Source organism: Scardinius erythrophthalmus (genome assembly GCF_964197995.2).
Source record: "Scardinius erythrophthalmus genome assembly, chromosome: 12".
NCBI classification, from domain to species: Eukaryota; Metazoa; Chordata; class Actinopteri; order Cypriniformes; family Leuciscidae; genus Scardinius; species Scardinius erythrophthalmus.
The window spans coordinates 16194783-16217049 of NC_138232.1; the positions used below are offsets into that span (position 1 = coordinate 16194783).

A 22267-nucleotide genomic window follows, 5' to 3' on the forward strand; every position below is an offset into this window, starting at 1 on the left:
AATATAGTTCATAATTTAAATAGCATAGTCATATTAAATGTATTTCTGTCAAAATTAATTTCTATTAAATTCAACTGGTCATAGATATTTTACAATGTGCAATCCGTTTTATAAATGTGTTTTTAGGTCATCTCTAAAACATATGTGTTGATAACGTCTTAGAAGCGTTTGCTCTTTTCTAAATAAACATTTTCTAAGTAAGACAAGCTGGGCTATAGGCTATTGCCTTTCCTCGCGCTCACCTTCAGCATGCGGTTGCAGGAGAGGCGTCGCTAGGGGGCGTGAAAAACACCTGTTTACGCGCGCTCTCAGCTGCTGCGCGTTCGCCTCAGCTGCCACATAGTGGCGTTGCTGTAGGAATATGCATGTCTACTGCTACGCCTCCTCCCATTGGTCCGTTCCCGTTCTCTGGGTTGGACGCTCAGATGGGCCATGTGTATAAAGTGGTACATTGCCCCTTTCAGTGCTTCAGTGATACTGCGTGTCAGCGGTGGACAACGGTGCAAAAAAATAAGCTCAAGCCGTAAACGTAAAGCAACGGTGACAGCAGTCCATATAACTTCAAAACTGACCACGGAAGGAGGTGAATTGAGTAGCCAGAATTCCCTATCCTTCGTCGGGCTGCGCTGGAGCGTCCCACAAGAGGAACTTACTCTGAGATTTGTCACACATTGTTGCGGTCCGCGTTTGCTAGTGACTGTGTAAAAAGCGACAGCAGCAGCAGCATTTTCTGAACTTGACGCGCGCGTGCTGTGTGGCGGACTATTCTCGAAATGTGAGGAAAGTTTTCGCTTTCTTCGCATGAAAGCTTAAAACTTTGTTGCCTCCAGTTAGAGGGGACTTAAAACACGGAGGTGAAGAAGGATATTTTAAGTCTCTGATACTCAAAGGACGATTTCTCTGCTTTGTGAAGCGAGGACGAGTCAGGTTGGTGATTTTGAATTCACGAGTCTCAAGTTTCTGCCGCCCTGGCCAGTGATATTAACGTGTGAATTTGACCTCGGATAAGTTGTCAACAAGAAGCAAACTGGCTGGTGTATGCGTACATTTACATGCATGGGCATACGTATAACTATTTATAGAAGCTCGTGCCTATGTATTAAATCCTGGCCACTCATCTTCATCATTCACCTTCATCATAATCCCAGTGAAACCCACGGGTGTCGCTTTGGCTGTTAGGGTAGGTGTCGCATGGACTGACATGGCCACCGATCTCGCCATGAGCGCAGATTTGCCCAACAGCCCTTTGGCTATTGAATATGTCAACGACTTCGACCTCATGAAGTTTGAGGTCAAGAAAGAGCCCCCGGAGGCCGACCGCTATTGCCACCGCCTGCCCCCGGGCTCGCTGTCCTCCACCCCTATCAGCACGCCCTGCTCCTCGGTGCCTTCCTCGCCCAGCTTCTGTGCCCCCAGTCCCGGATCTCAGCCTGGGCAGAACCTCGTAAATGGTGTTAACAACAACAACAGTGGAAACAACAACAACACCCAAGGCTCCTCGGGCAAGCCGCAGCTGGACGATCTCTACTGGATTCCCAACTATCAGCATCACATAAGTCCAGAGGCCCTCAACCTGACGCCCGAGGACGCGGTGGAAGCACTCATCGGTAACGCGCACCACCATCATCACCACCACCAGCCCTACGAGGGATTCCGCGGTCAGCAGTACGTCGGAGAAGACCTCTCGGCGCCCACAAACGGTCACCACCACCCGGTGCACCACCACCACCATCATCACCACGGCCACCACGCGCACGCGCGCATCGAGGACCGCTTCTCGGACGAGCAGCTGGTGAGCATGACAGTGCGCGAGCTTAACCGGCAACTGAGAGGCTTCAGCAAAGAAGAGGTGATCCGCCTCAAGCAGAAACGGCGAACCCTGAAGAACCGCGGCTACGCGCAGTCGTGCCGCTACAAGCGCGTGCAGCAGCGTCACATGCTCGAAAGCGAAAAGTGCACGCTCCAGAGCCAGGTGGAGCAACTCAAGCAAGACGTGTCGCGTCTCATGAAAGAGCGGGACCTGTACAAGGAGAAGTACGAGAAGCTCGCGAGCCGAACCTTTAACGGCGGCGGCGGCAACGGAGGCGGCAACACTCGGGACCCGTCCAACGGCACTCACGGCAAAACCACTTCCACGGAATTCTTCATGTGAGAGTGATTCTTGTTAAAGACTTTTTCCCACACCAACGTATTCGTTTTTTAAACCTTTTTTTTTTATGATTTTCAGTGTGAATCTTATTTGCAGTTATTTTCTTAAATACTCAATGTCCGTTCTAGAACATGCACTCATGAAAATAAAGGTTTTACAGTATAATGCCATAGGAGAACCTTTTTAAATTCCACAAATACATATTTTATTTAGAGAAACATCTAGCTATGTGCTGGTGCTTTAAAGAACCAAAATCTGGAGAACCCAGAATGTAACATCCAGAACTTTTCGTTCTCCAAAGAACTAATCACTTTTTACAGCCAAAATGGTTATTGATAAGAAGGTCAAGTCTTTTGCTGAACTTAAAGTGCTGAAAAGAAACACTGAAGAACCTTTATTTTTAAGAGCCTAACATTACAGCGCCGTATTTAAAGTTTTCACCCATTATTTGTGTATAACTGCACCATGAAAGTCTTAAGATTAGTGTGATGTTAGGATTATCTTCCACAGATACTGCACGGACCCTTCTACTTCATAAAACCTCCGATCTAAACATGGGATCACTCATAACCTCCAAAGACCTATCAGTTTTGGATTCTGTAAATTCGTATTTTTCCTTTGTCGTTTTAGTAATATAGGCTAACTGCAAAGTCCGACATGTTTAGAGGCATACAGACGCTTCCTTAATATTGTTTTTCTTGTCTTAACGGATTGACGAGTCTTAATGGCGATGAGAAAATACTGGAAACGAAACTTCAGCTTGTGAAGGAACTTTGGAAGGAACAATAATAATATTAAAACACTTGTAAGCAAGAAAGGGAGATAGCAATACATCCTTGACTTTTCTGTCATGAACTGAGGTTGAGGGGGCTTGTGAACTTTGAAGGCCCTCAATCATTGCTCATGTCTGCATTACTAATCCTGCATGCGGGACATGTATGGTACTCCAAACGCGCCAGGTCCTTACTCTCTTTTCCCCATACAGCACTTGGATGAAAAGCATGGCCCTTAACCACTCTCTCTTCTCTAATTTTTTTTGTTCCTTTCGTTTCATCTGTTCGACACAAACCGTGTGAAGGACCTCATGCGTACCTGCGAAATCACATGAAATCATTTTTTTTTTTTTCCATTGTTTTAAAAGTACAGAATAAGAACAAAGAAACAAAAAAACCGAACTGAGCCAGAGTTATTTATTACCACTTGTACATATGTAGAGGTCGATTGGTGTGTTAATTTAACTTTCTTTTTAAAGTCATTTTTGCTTGATTATTTAAAACGTCTTAATACGATGTTTGTATGTAGTAGCATGCAAATGACAAAGATATTCCCATTCTATTGAATATGTACAATTTCAAAGGAAAGCCTACTGCACTACGATTCAAAGAATTGGGGTTTATATAACATTTCTTTTCCTCTGTGTTAATCAAATTGATGTTATGGTGAACATAGTCGATCGTCGAAAGTGCATATAAACACAAGGACTTTAATTGCTGCTAATATTCTATGCACCAAATTCGAAAGCAATTAACAGAAGCTATGATTATGTGAATTTTGTAGGCCTACTTCAAAATAAATGAAGGTATGTAGAAAATTGGTTAGACTTGGATATCAAAAATAACTATCATCTCCTAAAGAAAGTTGTTTTTTTTCTTTTCTTTTCTTTTTCTGAATGGCCGGGATGATAAACGACAAAACTGTTAACTTCAAATATACGACAACCGTCGTTAATAAGGCTAGAAGGGTTGTTTTAACTTTTTATGACATAATAAAACTGTAGCATATGCTGTATAAAGCAATTGCCTATTGTTTTGCATTGCAACATTGTGATGATGATAATAGGCTTCCGACCCTCAGTTACACTACAGGTAGCCTAGAATAAATGCTGAAATAATTCAAAAATTACAGAGAGACTTGTGTGCAAAAAGTAATCGTGCGCATTTAGTTTGTGATCATTTGAGTTTGAAATATAACCCATCTTGTCCCGGCTAAAGGAACAAAGTTGCCAAAGTGGATTATCTAATGCACGTAAATTATCCGTTTTCAAATTCTTTCCGATCTGTGTAGGCTATGCTTAGTTCCCTAACAAATCTATCGACCAGACTCCAAAAATAATGTCTTCAAGTATGCTCCTCTACCTGGGTTACTATTTGCTTGATATTCTCACATGAAAGCCACTGTTAACATTGATTTAATTTTTGGGGATAAATTATGAATTATGATGAAGTTCGTTATGAAGCAATCTCTCTGTCTATTGGTCTAATTTGAGGCACAGCGGCTTGAGGTTACATAACCACATGTGCTGTCCTGTGTGCTGTCTTATGTAAACAAATAAATAATAAAATGGGGAAAAAAACTGTACATAGCCTATAATTTCTATATATTTATCGAAAATATAAATGTCCTTACGTGTCAGTAAGTCCAAACCAAAATGTTTCGAAATGGAATGTTGTTCAGAATCTTGTTTTCATAATGTTTAATAAAAACTTCTGTCAAATGCTTCAGCCTGTTTTCCACTTACTCAACAAGTGTCTTTTCAAAGCTAAAACATGTGATCTATACAAGTGGTATAAAGATATTAGGCTTACAAAATATCAGGAATTAATAATAACAATAATGCACGAAATAACGAAAAATAATGCACATTGTCCGGGGCTCAGCAAATAGTACAATTTCAAACGTTCAACTATTGATATTATGTTTGTTTACGATTTTTTTTTTTAAAGAATTAATTTAAATTATTTATTATAATTATATGAACTATGATGAAGGCTTAATACGTATGCGGTATAGAGATTTATTTTAAGTGTACAAATGCTTACAACGTGACATTCGTTTATGACATTAAAACTTTTTTTTTTTTTTTTTTTACACAAATGTTTAAATAGCCTATTATTTTAAAGATTAAAGGAGAACAATATTTCTTATTATTATTATATTATATTGCCTGCAAACTTCTCACAATGGAACAGTATAAGAAGTAATTAATGTTGGGTGGCACTAAATGTTCATCTTTTAATCAGGGTCAATTAAACGTTGTTGTGGTATTGGTCGCAATCAATTTTTACTTTCCTCGAGTAATAATATTAAGGCGAAAATTATGAAATTATGATCAATTACATTTTCATAATGGCAAACATTATACTCTCATTTTCTGTAGGCTGTAGCCTAATCGTTTGGAGCGCGATTTACTGTTTCAGGTTATCCACACTTAGCCAAAGTATTCTGATCACAGACAAAGCTTCCTATTCGTTTTCTCTTACTCCTAATTATGGTAAACCAAATGTTTCTTAATATATAGTATTATATCAGAATGAACAGCTTTCTAATACTAAATTCTTTGAGCAAGACTGAACAAGATTGACGTGATTAACGTGAGAGTCCCCCCCCCCCCCCCATGCTGTTTCCAGTTCAATACTCTGTGTGAAGATAAAAACAGCCTTTTGGTGGCTGAACTTTAGTTTTTCTTTAAGTGTTCTGACCTCTGCACTTGTATCAAAGGCTAAACTGGATGTGTCACTTAACCTCTTTTGCTTGTGGCATTGTGTGTCAGAGGCAACAGAGTTTTAGAGGTTCGGATGAGTTCAGATTCAATGCGTGTATGGGAAAGATCTTTATATTATTAATATTGGTTCTTTTTTTTCTTTCTTTCTTTCTTTCTTTCTTTCTTTCTTTCTTTCTTTCTTTCTTTCTTTCTTTCTTTCTTTCTTTCTTTCTTTCTTTCTTTCTTTCTTTCTTTCTTTCTTTCTTTCTTTCTTTCTTTCTTTCTTTCTTTCTTTCTTTCTTTCTTTCTTTCTTTCTTTCTTTCTTTCTTTCTTTCTTTCTTTCTTTCTTTCTTTCTTTCTTTCTTTCTTTCTTTCTTTCTTTCTTTCTTTCTTTCTTTCTTTCTTTCTTTCTTTCTTTCTTTCTTTCTTTCTTTCTTTCTTTCTTTCTTTCTTTCTTTCTTTCTTTCTTTCTTTCTTTCTTTCTTTCTTTCTTTCTTTCTTTCTTTCTTTCTTTCTTTCTTTCTTTCTTTCTTTTACATCATGTGCATGAGAATCTAAACACTGTGCCCATCACACTTGCAGGCTTTCTGCTCTCCCGTCTTTTAAAGAACCATCAATTCGCCCCTTTAATTGTTTGATCATAATATGTCATTCAAGTGCAACATATTCATTGGCATTTTGAAACCCAGTGGAAGTTCATTAATTATGTTTCAGTGGGTGAAATGTAGCATTACTTGCTCTCCATCATACCTGCCACTTATGAGCTATTTCAACCAGCATATTAAGATTAATGGAAATCCCAAATGTTCTGAATTTTTTACACAGTGCTGTAACCAAAATGTCAGTATAACTCTCTTTCAGAGTTGCTCTGCCCCTTTCCTGTTCTCTGTCCAGTGTCATTTGTCATTTTTACATTAATTCGTCCTTTTTTAATCCATGAGGTGAAGGTTATTTTGGAAATAATGAAACCTGCCTCTGGAATGGTGTGACTTGTTTGGTCTAGTTTGATGCAGTTTAGTGAATTTAAAGTAAACCAAGGTCGGCACTGAGGTCGGCATCTCTCTCTCTGATACTCATTCACCATCCCGACTGTGCTTTTTTTGTGTGTGCATTTGTATGTCTGTAATAAACAGACAAAATGTAGCAGATCTATTTGACAGGCCAAAGAAAGCTAAGAGATTCTCTGAAGAGGGTCGTCTGGAATATTTGCCAATAAATCATACAGGAATAGTCACTTAGAATTTCAATTGATTGATTAAAAAAAACATGTCATTTATATTCTTTACTTTTCTAAAGACTTTTTTCCCCCCAATAATATGCAAATATAAAACTATGGATTCAGTTTTATACGCCGTATTTGAATACAGGAGAGTGTGTAATTTTTCCCTCAAGCATCCAGAAGTCTCAACACGGTTAGAGACACTTGACAATTTTATATCTTTATTTATTTATTTCTTGACTGTGCAGCCCAAGGGGAGCATTTTTGTTTGCCACTGTCTTTTTGTGAAGGTTTACTGTATAACTGACATTGATACTTTTCTTACTTTTTACGATTAAGAGTAGAAGACGGGAGGGCCTGCATGTATCTTTCTCAAACAGAAATTCAGCCTGGTTGACACACACTGAGTTGCTAAACATGACATTTGTCATGTTTCCGTGCTATGCACACAACAGGCCACGTTTGGTTGGAGCAAGAGGTGGCCACTGAGATGCTGTCTGTCCTTGTTCAGTTCGGCATCATCCCAGACTCAGTCTCAGTGTGCTATCTCAAACCCATCCCATCCCCCACACTTCCTCTCGTTTCTGCTGTGTCAGAGGAGACAATGTGTGTGACAGCCATCACTTCATCCCGACCATGTACCTTTTGTTTTAATAGCACTGGTGTATTTCTTTGAATTTATTCATTATAATGCCTGAATGCATTAATGCAATCCATAATGCCTTGAATAGTGTGAATGATAACAATACCTATTTTTTGTTTCTTTAATGCATTTTTCCTCCTCTTTTTTTTTTCTTTCTCAGCGACAGTGCATTCATGATGAATGTATTGTACCAAAAGGCACACATTTGATCTTGCACGTTGGTAGCCATAGGCCAAGGTGCATTTAATAAAGCGGTGAGAAGAGATGGAGGCAAGTAGGAAGTGAGAGTGAGAGGAAGGTAGTGAGTTTTTTGGCGTCTAGGCTGCATTGCCGATGAGATTCCCCTGTAGTCAGCGTCTCTATGGCTCAGCTTACAAGAGAGGCAGACGCACGTTCACACACACACACACACACACACACACACACACACACAATGCACTTCACACACTCATGAGGCCACTTTGGAAATTGTGTGTAGCCTACACTTGAATAAACGACATTTTATACGTGGGCCTGATTATCTAAGATGCAATCTATATGCCATCATACAAAATAGGCTATTGGTTGTCAAATAAAACAAAATTAACAATTGGATTCATAATGGTTATTTTCGACAGATTGCAATAAAAAGCCTCCCCTCTAGAGATCTGTACGCTGGCCACGTTTATTGGACGTGTTTGAAGTCATAGACACAAAATGTCGCAACCCCTAAAATATATCGACAGCTTGATGAATCGCCTATGAAGCTCTATTAACGCTTAGCAGGTATTAATAATTATTTAGAACGCTCTCAGGATTGAATTAGTGACCCAGGGCGAGCACCGTGCGCGATCCCCCAAACGCCGACAAACTCATTACTGCGGAACGGCTCCCTCCACACAGCGAGCGGAGCCACGGCGCTGCACCGACCCGCTGAAAAAAAGCAATTTACAGATGGTGAGTGAGCGACCCTTCGCTGCTGCACAACCGGCTGTCACACACACACAAACGCGCGCTGACACGCTGTGTGCTGAATAGACAAAGCGAAAAAACATGCTATCACAGGGAGAAAATCTGCAACGCAAGCGATTTTTTCCCTCAGTTTTTCGTGCACCCGAAAATAAACAAATAAATAAACAAACAAACAGACAAACAAATGGCTCCTAATGTCGAACCGTGCCTGATTATGAAAACGGAGCGATGAAATGCCAGAAGATTTGAATTTTTCAGACTTTGCCACTCTGCCAATTACTGAGTGGAAAGAGCTCCTGTCAGTCATGTCTCACCTTGACAGCCAACGGCTAAACAGTGGGCACGTGGAACTCCCTCTGGCTTTGGGTGAGGTGAACTTTGGGGCCCTGCAGAAAAGAAAAAAATATTTTTTTTTCTCTCTTGTGAAGCACATGGAAATATGTTGGCTCTGAATGTCTCATTTCATGAAAAAACAAAAAAATAGTTCAGCACAAATTTGAGGTGTTGCCCATAAGATGCTTAAATTCAAGAAATGGTTTGAGAAGTAACAATGGTGTTCATCTGGGGGGTGTGGGCTTAAATCCCATAGATCGTAGGGTATACAGCATATTTAGGCCTAATACACTGAACACTAATGATGTATAGATTGTACAGTCTAAATGTCATCTATTTTGCATTACATTACATTTTCACCAAATACTCTAGAAAGTCATATATTCAAAGCTACACAACAGTAAATTATCCTTCACGTCCCCTCTCTTTCTCTCTTCTCTTGATTTACTGCCCCCTCAATGGTCTCTGTAAATAAAATGTTGCAAAAAAAAGCAAATAAACTTAATATTATGTTGGCTCATGGCTCAAAAAGCCAATATAAATAAAGTAGTAAACTGAAGTCTTGTAATGGTGCCTTGGTAACACTTTACAATAAGGTTTAATTTGTTAACATTAGTCATTAGCTAACATGAACTAACAATAAACAATACATATACAACATTTATTAATCTTATAGGTAAACTGTAAAAAATTATATGATCAATAAGTTATGACAACATGTTTTACATTGCTTTAACTCATTAAATGAAGTTAAGCATTTTTCAACTTTTTGTTATACAAGATTCAACTCATTTTTTAAAAGTCAGTTTAATGCCATTTAAGTTGAAATTACTTATACAACCAAGTTGATTGTACTTCATTTAAGGCAGCAACTTTTTTTTAGTGTAATGTTAATTTCTACATTATTAAATCAAAAGTTAATCTGTAAATATTAGTTAATGCACTGTGAACTAATATTAACAAACAATGAATAACTGTATATGAACTAGCACCAACAAAACTTATGTAACTATGAGCAAAATATATTGTTCATGTTAACTAATGCATTAACTGTTGTTAACAAATATAAAGTGTAACCAGTGTCTTTTCCAAATATAGAATGTGTCTATATTATTTTTTCCTACATATTTGGAGAGAAAGTGTTGTCAGTCATCAAGTTAATTATGAAATTTTGAAATGACTGAGATGAATGTATCGGTCAGCCTGTCCTTCACTGCCCACTCTTTGTTTTACAGGCGCTCATTGACCTGCAGTGACCTTCAGAAAGAGGTTGTGTTTTCGCTGATTCACTCTGATCCATCCGTTCGGTTCTCCACACAAGTCTGCTGTGTTTGCACCCTTGATCACATGTGTTTTTCAGTTCCCTCCACTCACTCTATCAGCTAGTTCTTCAGAGCAGGTCAGTTCAAGCCTTTGCTTGTCGGTGACTCTTGCCCTCATAACTTCTGGCTAAAGAGTATGATGCGATTGTTCTTTAGTCTCACTCTCTTGTCGTGCTCCTTTTATACAGTGTGTCATAGTCCGGTTGGTGGTTGCAGGTCTCGGTTTGTGTGGCCAAAATGAAAATAAAAGTAATGCAGTGGCTGAACAGGAAGAAGTGTCCTTAGTGACACTGGGGTCAATCAACAAATCAATTGCTCCATTACTCTACTGGACCTGGCCAACAGCCATCACACACATACACACTTTGAACTCCTCATCCACAAAATTTTCCCCTCGGTCTTTCTTTCTTATAGCCTGTGGCCCATTTCACACCGCATGCATAAGAGAAGCAACAGCACAACTGCGACAACAGATTGACATTGTTGTTCACACTGAGAGCTTTTCCACTGCATAACCGATTTGCAAGTGGTTTGTGGATACATTAAGTATTTCTTTTGGCTGTGAATTAGGAAAGTTTTTGAGAGTTGGCCATTTTGAATTATTACAAACTTGATTGTTGAAAAGTGAAATCAAAACCATAGTGTAGCAACAAGGTTCTTAATTGTCTCAATAATAATAGACAGTGATATTTGTGCAAAATTTATTGTCTCAATAATAATAGACAGTGATATTTGTGCAAAATTTATAATACCTTTTTAATTCCAGTTCAGTTCATTAATTTAAACTCAATTTAAAGTGAGGTTGAAAACAAGAAGTTTTGAATTAGATTTTAAGTAGAATTAATGGAAATCCATGTAACTGCAATATGTCTAATAGAACGTTTTTCAAGACAAACTGGCTTAATGAATAATAATGAAACTTTTCCTGAGTAAAAGAACAAGACAGTTATGTTTGTAATGTCAGCAGAAATTAATATATACAATAAATTCATAAACACTGCTATTCAGTTGATCAAAAGAGACATTTAATAATACATTCTGTTCTTCTGAACTTTCTATTCATCAAGTAATACTGAAAAAAAGTATATCATGATTTCCACAAAAAAATATTAAGTAACAGTGATAATAATAAGAAATGTTTCTTTAGCACCAAATCAGCATATGATTTCTGAAGGATTGTGTGACACTGAAGACTGGAGGAATGATTCTGAAAATTCAAGCTTTGCTATCACAGGAATAAATTGCTTTTTAAAATATATTAAAATTAATATTACTGTTTTGCTCAAATAAATGCAGCCTTGACGAGCATAAGAGACTAAAAGAAACATTAAATGATCTATCGATCCCAAATTCACTTTCATTTAAAGGACCAATATGTAAAACAACACTTCATTCCTCAGAATGCTTTCATTGTCCATTCCAATTTAGCTTCCTGATCAATTGAATTCAAATTCACATTTATGTTAATCAGAACCTGATTTCACCAAGTGCGACATGTTCCTGGATAAACATCTTTGGATTTCAATTGAGGGACAAGTTATGTCAAGTTTAGGCGGGTTAGGTGCCTCTACATCAGTGTTATTTACCTATCATTACCCTCTGATTTTAGGGATAATTTAACAAAATAGTTCAATTAAACAAAATATGTTGACCCAGGAATGTGACTTTACAAAATCAGGATGTGCTTTATGTATAATCAACCTGAATATTTTCGTGTTGAACAATTTGAATCCGAATTAGAGTAAAAAACACCATGAACCGAAGAAGGCTTGCATTGAGTTTAGCTATATGGGAATATGGGAAGTAGGGAGCGATAGAATGAAGCCAGCGACCAGCTGAGTCCACTGACACTATCATTACTCGTGTGTGTCAGTAAGTGGGCCAAAAGCGCTTTCCTTGAATGAACACACACAGAGTCAAGGACCAGGATCAGCGCTCATCTGCTGTGGAGTCTCCCCCTCTCTCTGACTTTATGCGCAGGACAATCATACGCTCCATCTGCACTCGACTGATGCTCCTCTCCATTGGGTGGTGCACTTCAGCAGAGAGACGCAATTCAGCTCTCTGACATCAGTGCAATTGTATTTTAATTCACTTCAGAATGCAAACAAATAAATCTTAATTTTCGAAAAGAAAAAGAAAATAGAAAAAAGGTATGGCTTATAGTTATGAGTTGTGTGGGAATGTATGCAAAGTTCAAAGAAAGGACATGACATGGAGCTCATTAATTCTTAACGTGTCCAGAATGCCCGGAAGTGACCGGTACATGGTAACAGAGCTTTTATTTTACATCCATTTAGCATAACAAAGTAAAGATGTTCTGGAATGAGTTTGAATGACAGTAAAGAGTGCTCTGTTTTGACAGATTACTGTCCCGCAGATTTTGTGTGACTGGACAGAAACACCGTTGGCACATGATAAAGAGTGCAGGTGTCTTCACTTCCCTTTATCTGCTGTTGTGCTCTCCAGAGGTATCTCAGTCTCAAACTACATTCACACTGTTTTAGTCCATACTGAAGTGAAGTCTGAGCAACTAAACATCATTAAACTTTGTGACTTCTTGAACACATATCTACTTTTTCCTCTTTTTTTCTTGGCACCTGGTACAGAATGAACTTAGTATAAAGGTATAATAACAGACATATTAAGGAGAAACTATATACTATATTTCATGTATTTCTTTATACATTCACATACATGGTCATGTTTATATATAAAAACGTGGCCATGTTCTCTCTCTCTCTCTCTCTCTCTCTCTCTCTCTCTCTCTCTCTCTCTCTCTCTCTCTCTCTCTCTCTCTCTCTCTCTCTCTCTCTCTCTCTCTCTCTCTCTCTTCCTCTCTCTCTCTCTCTCTCTCTCTCTCTCTCTCTCTCTCTCTCTCTCTCTCTCTCTCTCTCTCTTCTCTCTCATCTCTCTCTCTCTCTCTCTCTCTCTCTCTCTCTCTCTCTCTCTCTCTCTCTCTCTCTCTCTCTCTCTCTCTACTCTCTCTCTCTCTCTCTCTCTCTCTCTCTCTCTCTCTCTCTCTCTCTCTCTCTCTCTCTCTCTCTCTCTCTCTCTCTCTATATATATATATAATAGTTATATAAGTTTAGGATCAGTAAGAAGTTTAATGTTTTTAAAAAGAAGTCTCTTCTGCTCAAGGCTGCATTTATTTGATTCAAAATGCCGTAAAAAAATATATTGTGAAATAATGTTACAATTTACAATAACGTTTTTTTTTTTTGTTTTTTTTTTATTTGAATATATTTTAAAATGTAATTTATTCCTGTTATGCAATGCTGGATTTTCAGCATCATTACTCCAGTCTTCAGTGTCACACGATCCTTCAGAAATCATTCTAATATGCTGATTTGCTGCTCAAGAAATAATTTCTGATTATTAATGTTGAAAACAGTTGTGTAAAAAAACATCAGGATTCTTTGATAAATAGAAAGGTCAAATAATCCTGAAAGAATTGTATACAACATTTTTCAACGTCACATTAGGGAAGAATCGCAATTTCCGTTTCATGCCAACTTTAAAATAATTGATGTTTAAAAAAATGAAAAAAAAAAATCCTTTACCTCAAATTGTTGTGCTTATTAATTCAATTACATTAAATGCATTAAATCAAAAGTTCAAAGGTTTAGAAGCATTTTCACTGGTGGTCTCAGACTTATGTGTGTGCGTGTGTCTAATAGATAATGTATGTATTGTGTGTGTGTGTGTGGTCCTGGTAAACCAGCTGCATTATGGGGACAAAATGTCCACACAAAGATGGCAATATCTGAAATCGTTTCAAAAGTTTTTTGAAAATGCAGAAAGTTTTCTGCTCGGGCAGGTTTAGGGTTAGTGTAGGGAATAGAATATAATTTGTACAGTATAAAAATCATTATGTCCATGGAATGTCCCCATAAAACATAAGCATAAAACCGTGTGTGTGTGTGTGTGTGTGTGTGTGTGTGTGCGTGTGCGTGTGCGTGTCAAATAGATACCCCACTTAAGTGCCTCCTCTTAATTTGGTAATCTTAGATTTAGTGCACTTGATATCTGCTGACAGACAATGCTCCGATATCCTGGCTCTTGGATTGATACCATGTCTTAACATTGGCAGCCTCTGTTGTATACTGCAGCCTTGAGGGTCCTCTCTAACCCTGACAAAGTGCCACACGTTATGCACTGCATTATCCGCTCGTGTTTATGTCTCTTTAAGACCCTCAATTGTTTTTGTTACAGTAATGTTGTTAATGAACCGTGGAAAGTTGTTGGCACTCTCTCCTTCAATCTATTTTTAAGAACCCACTGACAGATTTATAGGACACTGTCGCCAAACTTTCCATAATACAACAAAGTGCCTCTAACAAGCTAAAAAGATGCGTATAATGGAAGAAAATCCAAATCAATTACAATGTTTAGTATAAAAAATGTATAGTCTCTCCTCTCATTTGAAAGGCCTCCAGTTCATGCCCCAGTTTACCCTTGTTCCACTTTATAGGTCCTAATAATACAGAGCAGAAAGTTTTCTGCTAAAGACTGCACACTCAGCTTGACTCTCACAGAACGGTTGTAGATGGAGGGAGAAAGAAAACAGAAATTGTGGTAAGACTAGTCGCACAAATGACAAGAAACTGGCACATAGTGACAGAAAGAGGTGTATTAGCACCAGCTGCTGGTTAGCGTGCGGGCGCATGTGTGCGAGAGAGACTGACAAATCATCTCTCTGGTCTAAATGGCGGAGAGCATGTCTTGTGGTGAGACGCATTGGCAGTATGAGGTCATGGTGGAAGAAAGGCTGACTTTCCTGCATATCCTATTCCTACACTGCATTACTGAGCGCGGCTATGATGAATTATGACACCTCAGTCGTCTGCCATTTCCTGTTGTTGTGACCCTAATTTAAACAACTGACTAATTTAAAGAACTCCTCCATGCTCATCCATCCTTTTTTCTTTCATAAATCCTAAATTTTCCTCTTGTTTTATGTCTTTTTGTTCACTCTATCCCCCTTTTGTTCTCTCCATCATCTGAAAGTCAAGCATTTCAGAAGCTGTCAGGTAAGTGAACTTCTCTTTTCGTTTTACAATTGATTTCTCATCCATTGGGGCAGACAATTTACCTGCCTGTCATGTCTGAGGTCATTTTGAATGAGTGAACATATTCATGGCAACATGACCGAGCATGTTAAGCATGCAAACCATCATTGCACAGTTCCCTTGTGTATGATGCAGGCTGACTTGCTGCTCTTGTGGGACCGTGGGGCTCTTTTTTCAATGAAACAAGTCTTTTATTGCCTTCTCTGAAAGAGAAAATTACCTATTTTCTTATCAAATCTCACGTTCCCGGAGGAATCGCGCATACACACACGAGCTCGCCTCGGTAGTGCCGCTGTTTATGTCGCGTGATTGTGTGTTTGAGTAAACTGTGGAGCTGTGAGTGTTGTGCGCCCTTGGCATGCCTCCGGGAGCCAACTGAAGTCAGACATAGACTCCGCTCAGACACCAACACAGTGACACTTGCACCCAAGCTGACATAAACACACACATGTGCAAATGCAAACAGGACGGCCCCCTGTAAACCCCACCCTTACAAGATAGGCCCTTATAAATAAATCACTCTTCAGCCCAGCCTCACCTGCTTCTGTTTATACCACTGAAATATGCATGGCACCTTTATTAACATTTAAGGGCGGATGTCAAGCAATTGCATGAGCTCTTACACAACATGCCACATACATTATTAGCTAACCCTTGCACCATCATTTGTATAATCAAATTCTTGCCGTTATGTTATCTAAAAGATTTTGTTACTTGACATACTTGATAATGATTGAACTTTATGACACTGGGCAAATTCAATCTCTTGAAACAGTGCTTTATCAAGTTTGTCACAAACATTTTGGAAGCAGTATTATAGCAGAGAGAAATGTAAGGGATTGCATGATGTTGAGGTTTAGATCTACAATGGGACCAAGTGACTTAACAGATGGAATTTGACTTTATATGTTGGTCAAGCAAAAACAACAAAAAATTGAATTAAATAAATAAATATACTTACAAAATGCTACTTTACAACATTGTAACTTTTTGTAGTGTGGGTTTCAGGCATGTTCAAGTCTTTCACGCAGTGTCCAAATCAACTCAAACCAACTCAGTTCAACTCAACTCAACTCAACTAGTCTTCACCTTTAGTCACAGGTACATGTCAAATCCATTTTCTTTATAGTTAATATTATTATGTATTATTTAAAATTTATTTGTTTTATTCTATTATTTTGAGGAATTTCCACAATCAGTCTTGTGTAATAATACTTATCAAGAAAAAAAACGGCACTTAAAATTTGTCATTATTTTCACAACAGGCCATGCACAGACAATGTTGCGAAAGTATTTTTCTTTGTAGACCTAAGTACTTTGTTACTTACGCGTTTTTTTAAATTTAATTTGGAGTCCAAGTCTTTAAAGTTTTCATTTTTAAGTTGCAGGGGGTGAAAAAGAAAATATACAGTATAAATAGGTTTATTGCATATTTCTTAGGAACTTTACATATCATTTGGTGTATAGAAGAATGGCTCTAGAACTGAAGCATGCGTCAGCAAGGGAAATTTTTTTTGCCAGGCCAAATAAGAGGGGAAAACAAAGTCATAGAGGTGTCACAGTGTTCTTGAGCACACCTCTTGTATTTCTGCCCAAAGAGACACACTTTGGAGAAACTCCCAGTCTACAGTTTGAGGGGGAATACAGATATTCATCAAACCTGTCTGGGGAAATTCCCTTGGACCCGATGTATCCCACGCCTGAAGATGGGGAACCGAGCGACTCTGATGAGTCAGATAAATCTTCAGTGTCCCTGTGGAACGCTGAGACTTTGGCATGTCAGAAAAAATAGATACCAATAGAAAAAGTGAATTTTAGTGTAGTTTTAACAGATATTTCCCCAAAAATCAAACCGCGTATGTTTTCATGTGATCTAAATGATATGCATATTCAAAGCAGTGAAAGCAGAGGAAGCTAAAGAAGTAATCAGATGATTAGTCACTGATAGATCAATAGAAAACAACAACATATTTAAATGCTTCATGCTAAGGATGATTGATGGCTGGAAGGGAGGAAATAATGGATAGTTTAAGACAGTAGAATGGTGGTCTGGATAACAGATGCCCACCACACAGTGGACCAATATTGTCCTTGTTCCACCCTGACACCTGTGCCGTACAATGAATGATCTGTGATCGGTGATTCCTTCAGGGCAGGGTAAACCACAGCCTCAACACAATGAGATGTACTGTGTTTAGTATTCACTGATGAGAAAGCATAAATTGAAATTATTTGTCTGCATACAAGTGCATGATTTTGTGAGCTAGCAGTGCGTGGCAAGTGAGACCTGTTGTGTATCACTGAGACATGCGTGCCACCCGTCACCAGGGAGTGAGTACTCATTTGTCACTGTGAGAAAGTGAGAGAGGTGGAAGACCAGCTGTGCCACTGCAGTTGGAACAGATGGACACAGTTTCATACACATCATGCTGCCTAGAAACGACAAATATCAACAACACGTTTGTCGTACACTTGTTCAGTTTGTTCAATTTAATTTAGCTGTTGCTACCATTAGATGTATTGGCAAGATGACTAAACACTGATTAGGCAATTATATATATATATACATATACATATATATATATATATATATATATATATATATATATATAATTTATATATATAATATATTATATATATAATTTATTTATTTGAAATAGTAATCTTTTGTAAATCTTATAAATATCTTTACTTTCACTTTTGATCAATTTGATACATCCTTGCTAAATACAAATGTTAACTGACCACAAACTTTTGAATGGTTGTGTATATTTCATACCTATATCTCTGTATAGCCATAAATTAAATTTTAATTGGTCACATCTGTTAGATTTTTGTTTTATTTTAATTTAAACAAATTGAGTTCAGAGTTCAAACCAAAATGATTGTATGATTCAATGATTGTAAACAAATGTTTTAACATATTATAATCAAAGCACAATTTGTTTTTTAAATAAGTGATCATATTTAATGAGTGAAATGTGTTTTTATTAGTATTAATACAAAATCAATCAATCAATCAATCAATCAATCAATCAATCAATCAATCAATCAATCAATCAATCAATCAATCAATCAATCAATCAATCAATCAACCAGTCTGGCTCCCAGGAGGATATAATTTGATCTGGTTGATCTGTATGATGGCATTTTACTATTAGGAATTAAAATTAAGTTTTAAAGTTTTTTTTTCTTTTCTTTTTTATTTTTTTTCGGATATTATCAAAAGGCTGATACGTTAAACAAGGACTGTCTACAATCTCATGTTTCCTCTGACTGGTCTTTAAGTGTGTGTCCATGTATACTGGATGAGTGACAAGGACTATCCTTCCACGGTGGACTTTTAAATATTTATTTAGTGTCCACACATTGAGTAAGCAAACAGTCTAGCTGTGTGGAGAACAAGAAAGAAACAAAGGAAGGGAAGTGAGACACACAGGCCATGTCAGAGGATCTTTAAGAAGAATGCTTGTTTGGGAACCACAGGAACATGTAGGATGACAGTGATTTGCTCTGTGAGGCGGTTCCCCTAAAGCATCAGGTCTATTAAAATTTGATGATTATGTTTCCGCTACGGGGAAAAAAGACAGCCGGACTCCACGTCAATATGCATGGTGGATTTGTGAAAGAAGAATGAGAGTGAAGCTTAATGGAGATGTAATGGACCCTCAAATTTAGGCAAAATGTACAAAACAAACAATTATAACAATGTTAATAGACAATTCTACTATTATTATATGTATTATTATTTAAATAATGATTTAATATAATAATAATAAGCTATTATAATGTAATAATTATTACTATTATAATGTTATTTTGCATTCACTCACGATTAAACAGTAGAATCAGTTTTTATATAAACTGCATTGATTAAATGTGGTGTATTTGACAATAGGTTTATTTTACATGTAAAACCAAAATGGTGAATACAGTATATCCCTCTGCAGTCATCGGGCAGGTCACACAACTAAACAGCATGAAATATTCATGGAGTATATGCTTAAGAATCTATTAGCTACATGTGCATGCATATACATCTCCTCAAGTGTGACGGCAGGTGTAACCTTGTTGTGGGACTCTGTTAGAACACTCTGTTAGGGGTCGAAAGATTCGGGGATGGTGTGCTGTTACCGTGGCAATGTTTCACACCCCTCTGGAGTTGAATGTAACCCCCGTGGCATGGATTCACATGTTTAGGACACTTGCAAAAGGTGTCAACTAGATGTGAGAAGAAATGAGGAAATCATGTGAATGCCTATTAATAATTAGTCAAATAATTACCTTGAAGTCACCATGAAATCCAAAGTGACAATTCTTTTTTTTTTTTTTTTTATGGAATATGGCAGTATTCATAATAAATTATTTTCCATGCACATCTTTTTTTCTTTTTTTTATTCATGTTCCCTCGTAATCTTTAATCAAAATAACTCCCCCTCCTCTTGCAGTGACATCTCTTCTCTTTCTGATGATGTGTGTACTGGTGTGAGGGCGGGACAACCTGTCACTCACACGACATCATAGCAATAGCAAAAAACAACAATCCAAACAATTCCTGAAGGACAAAATCAAGTCCTTGCAAGACTATTGCTTCATGCCGACTTTAACTGTAAATGTCCTGAAAACAGGATATCATAATGAATATTTTTATTTATTTTGTAGTACTTTGTATTTCTACAGTATATAATGCATGCATTATCATTTAGCATGATACAAAGACATTATAATTATTTTAAAAAGAGATGATATATATATATATATATATATATATATATATATATATATATATATATATATATCTACAGAGTACCAAAAGCGACCAAAGCAATATATAAACAAACTTTTGTACCAAATGCAATAAGTCTTTTGAATAAGAGGAATGAAATGTGAATATTTTAATTATTGATGTATATTGTGTATTGTGTATTGTTCATTGTTTAGTGATTGTATGGCGAGACCAAAGACCAATTTTCAGCTAAGGCTGAATAATAAAGTTCTACTACTACTACTACTACTACTACTACTACTATATATATATATTTATTTATTTATTTATTTATTTATTTATTTTTGGGCTTTGCCGGTATGACAGAGCAGTTGATAACGCATTGTTCATTTTCAATTATCAGGCACTGGAGTATTAACTCACCAAAAGCCACAGAACAATTAACTTCCTTCCTGCCTCCAATAATGAGCACAACAACATGTCCCTAGTGCACTTGTGAGTACAATTCATTAACAACCCTCTCTCTCTCTCTCTCTCTCTCTCTCTCTCTCTCTCTCTCTCTCTCTCTCTCTCTCTCTCTCTCTCTCTCTCTCTCTCTCTCTCTCTCTCTCTCTCTCTCTCTCTCTCTCTCTCTCTCTCTCTCTCTCTCTCTCTCTCTCTCTCTCTCTCTCTCTCTCTGCCAAGAGAATGAAATGGAAAGAGACTGAATCACAGTGGTCGTTTTGTGAATTATTTATTCCTTCCTTTTCTGTACCTGTCCTTTATTTCTACCCTCTTTTTTCTGCCTGGCTCTCACTCTCTTGTTATAATAAACTTGAATTGACATGTGTAAAGTGGGTTTTGTGTGTTTTGAAATCTTGGCCGTGTTCTCCAGTACTGTGACATAACTGTCTTGTGCTCTGTGTTACGTCTGTTCATTGAGGTGAATGGAAGGTCAGAGGAAATCATGTCACAGGGTCACAAGGTCAAAGGTTGTGCTAGTGGACAGATGATGTATGATGATGATAAAGTTCGTAATGATATTTTCATTTTCGAGAGTATTTAAATAGTGTAAATAAATATTGATACAGGCAATATATGTATATGTACTGGTATTCTGTTATATGAACAAGTTAATTAACTTGCTTGAAAAAAAAAGAAAATCATAAAAATCAATCAATGCGTTGTTCCACCCCATACAAGCCACCAGGCATAAGCTGACGCAGCAATTCAACCTTTGTCCTCAAAAATCCATTTGCTCAGTCAGATAATGCCCCTGAGGCGAGCATATGTAAACATATTTAACTTATCATAAAACATTTGATAGAAAAGTGCCTGTCAGCAAGAATAGCTGTCCATTAGTAACACTTAGAACAATCCACAAGCATTCATTATGCTTATAAGCTATGATTAGCCCTGACAGAAAGTTCACAATCCTTGTAACTATAGATGACAGAGACAATAATCACTATCAACTAATTATTTAATAATTTTTTGTGATCCATTATTAAAGGGGTCCTATTATGCTTTTTCACTTTTTCAACTTGTGTTTAATGTTGCTGTTTGAGCATTTAAAATATCTGCAAGGTTACAAAGCTCAAAGTCCACTCCAAAGGGAGATTTTATTTACCAGAATCCACTTTCAATAAGTACAATGAACGGCTCGTTTGGACTACACACTTTTCTTGGATCTTATGAAGTCATAGTGTTCCTCATTTAAATAATCCCCGCCCACGGAATACGCAAAAATGTATTATTTGCAGTTGTGTTTTCTATTAGCATTTCCAATTATAAGCTTTATGTAGTTGCTATGATAGCTATGATGTAACGAAGGGCAAAGCTTTGCCTCAGCTAGCCTGCTAACTGACATTACAGTAGATGTAGTGTTTACTGTAGCTTTTGTAAGCTCTTGCTTTAAGACCGTTCACCGCCCCTTAGGAAAATGATCCATGATTTTGTGATCGATTAGCCTACTGTTTTTATCACCATAGTGTTCTGACAAATAAGATTAAATGGTGGATAACATCGTATCTATTAGAAAATTACAACAACAAAAAAACATACCACACTGAAACATCCTGTGAAATCTGTGCTTGCAAAGTCTGTGCTTGAAATCCATTCTGCACGATCCTCTTGTTCGTTAACATTGTCAGGGTCTGAATCGGGCTCAAAATGGTTTGAAATTGATGCCATCGTTAATATTTACATCTGATTAGAGCTCACCGTACCATTCACCGCCCCTTAGGAAAATGATCCATGATTTTGTGATCGATTAGCCTACTGTTTTTATCACCATAGTGTTCTGACAAATAAGATTAAATGGTGGATAACATCGTATCTATTAGAAAATTACAACAACAAAAAAACATACCACTCTGAAACATCCTGTGA

General features: G+C 37.4%; 1 protein-coding gene across 1 annotated transcript; it reads left to right on the forward strand.

The window, feature by feature from the left end:
* The first annotated feature begins 476 nt into the window (after nt 1-476).
* Nucleotides 477-4641, forward strand: mafaa (MAF bZIP transcription factor Aa). Its single transcript, XM_081381005.1, has one exon. The coding sequence runs from the start codon at nt 1202-1204 to the stop codon at nt 2150-2152; it is 951 nt and encodes a 316-aa protein (XP_081237131.1). The 5' UTR covers nt 477-1201; the 3' UTR covers nt 2153-4641.
* Nucleotides 4642-22267: the final 17626 nt, after the last annotated feature.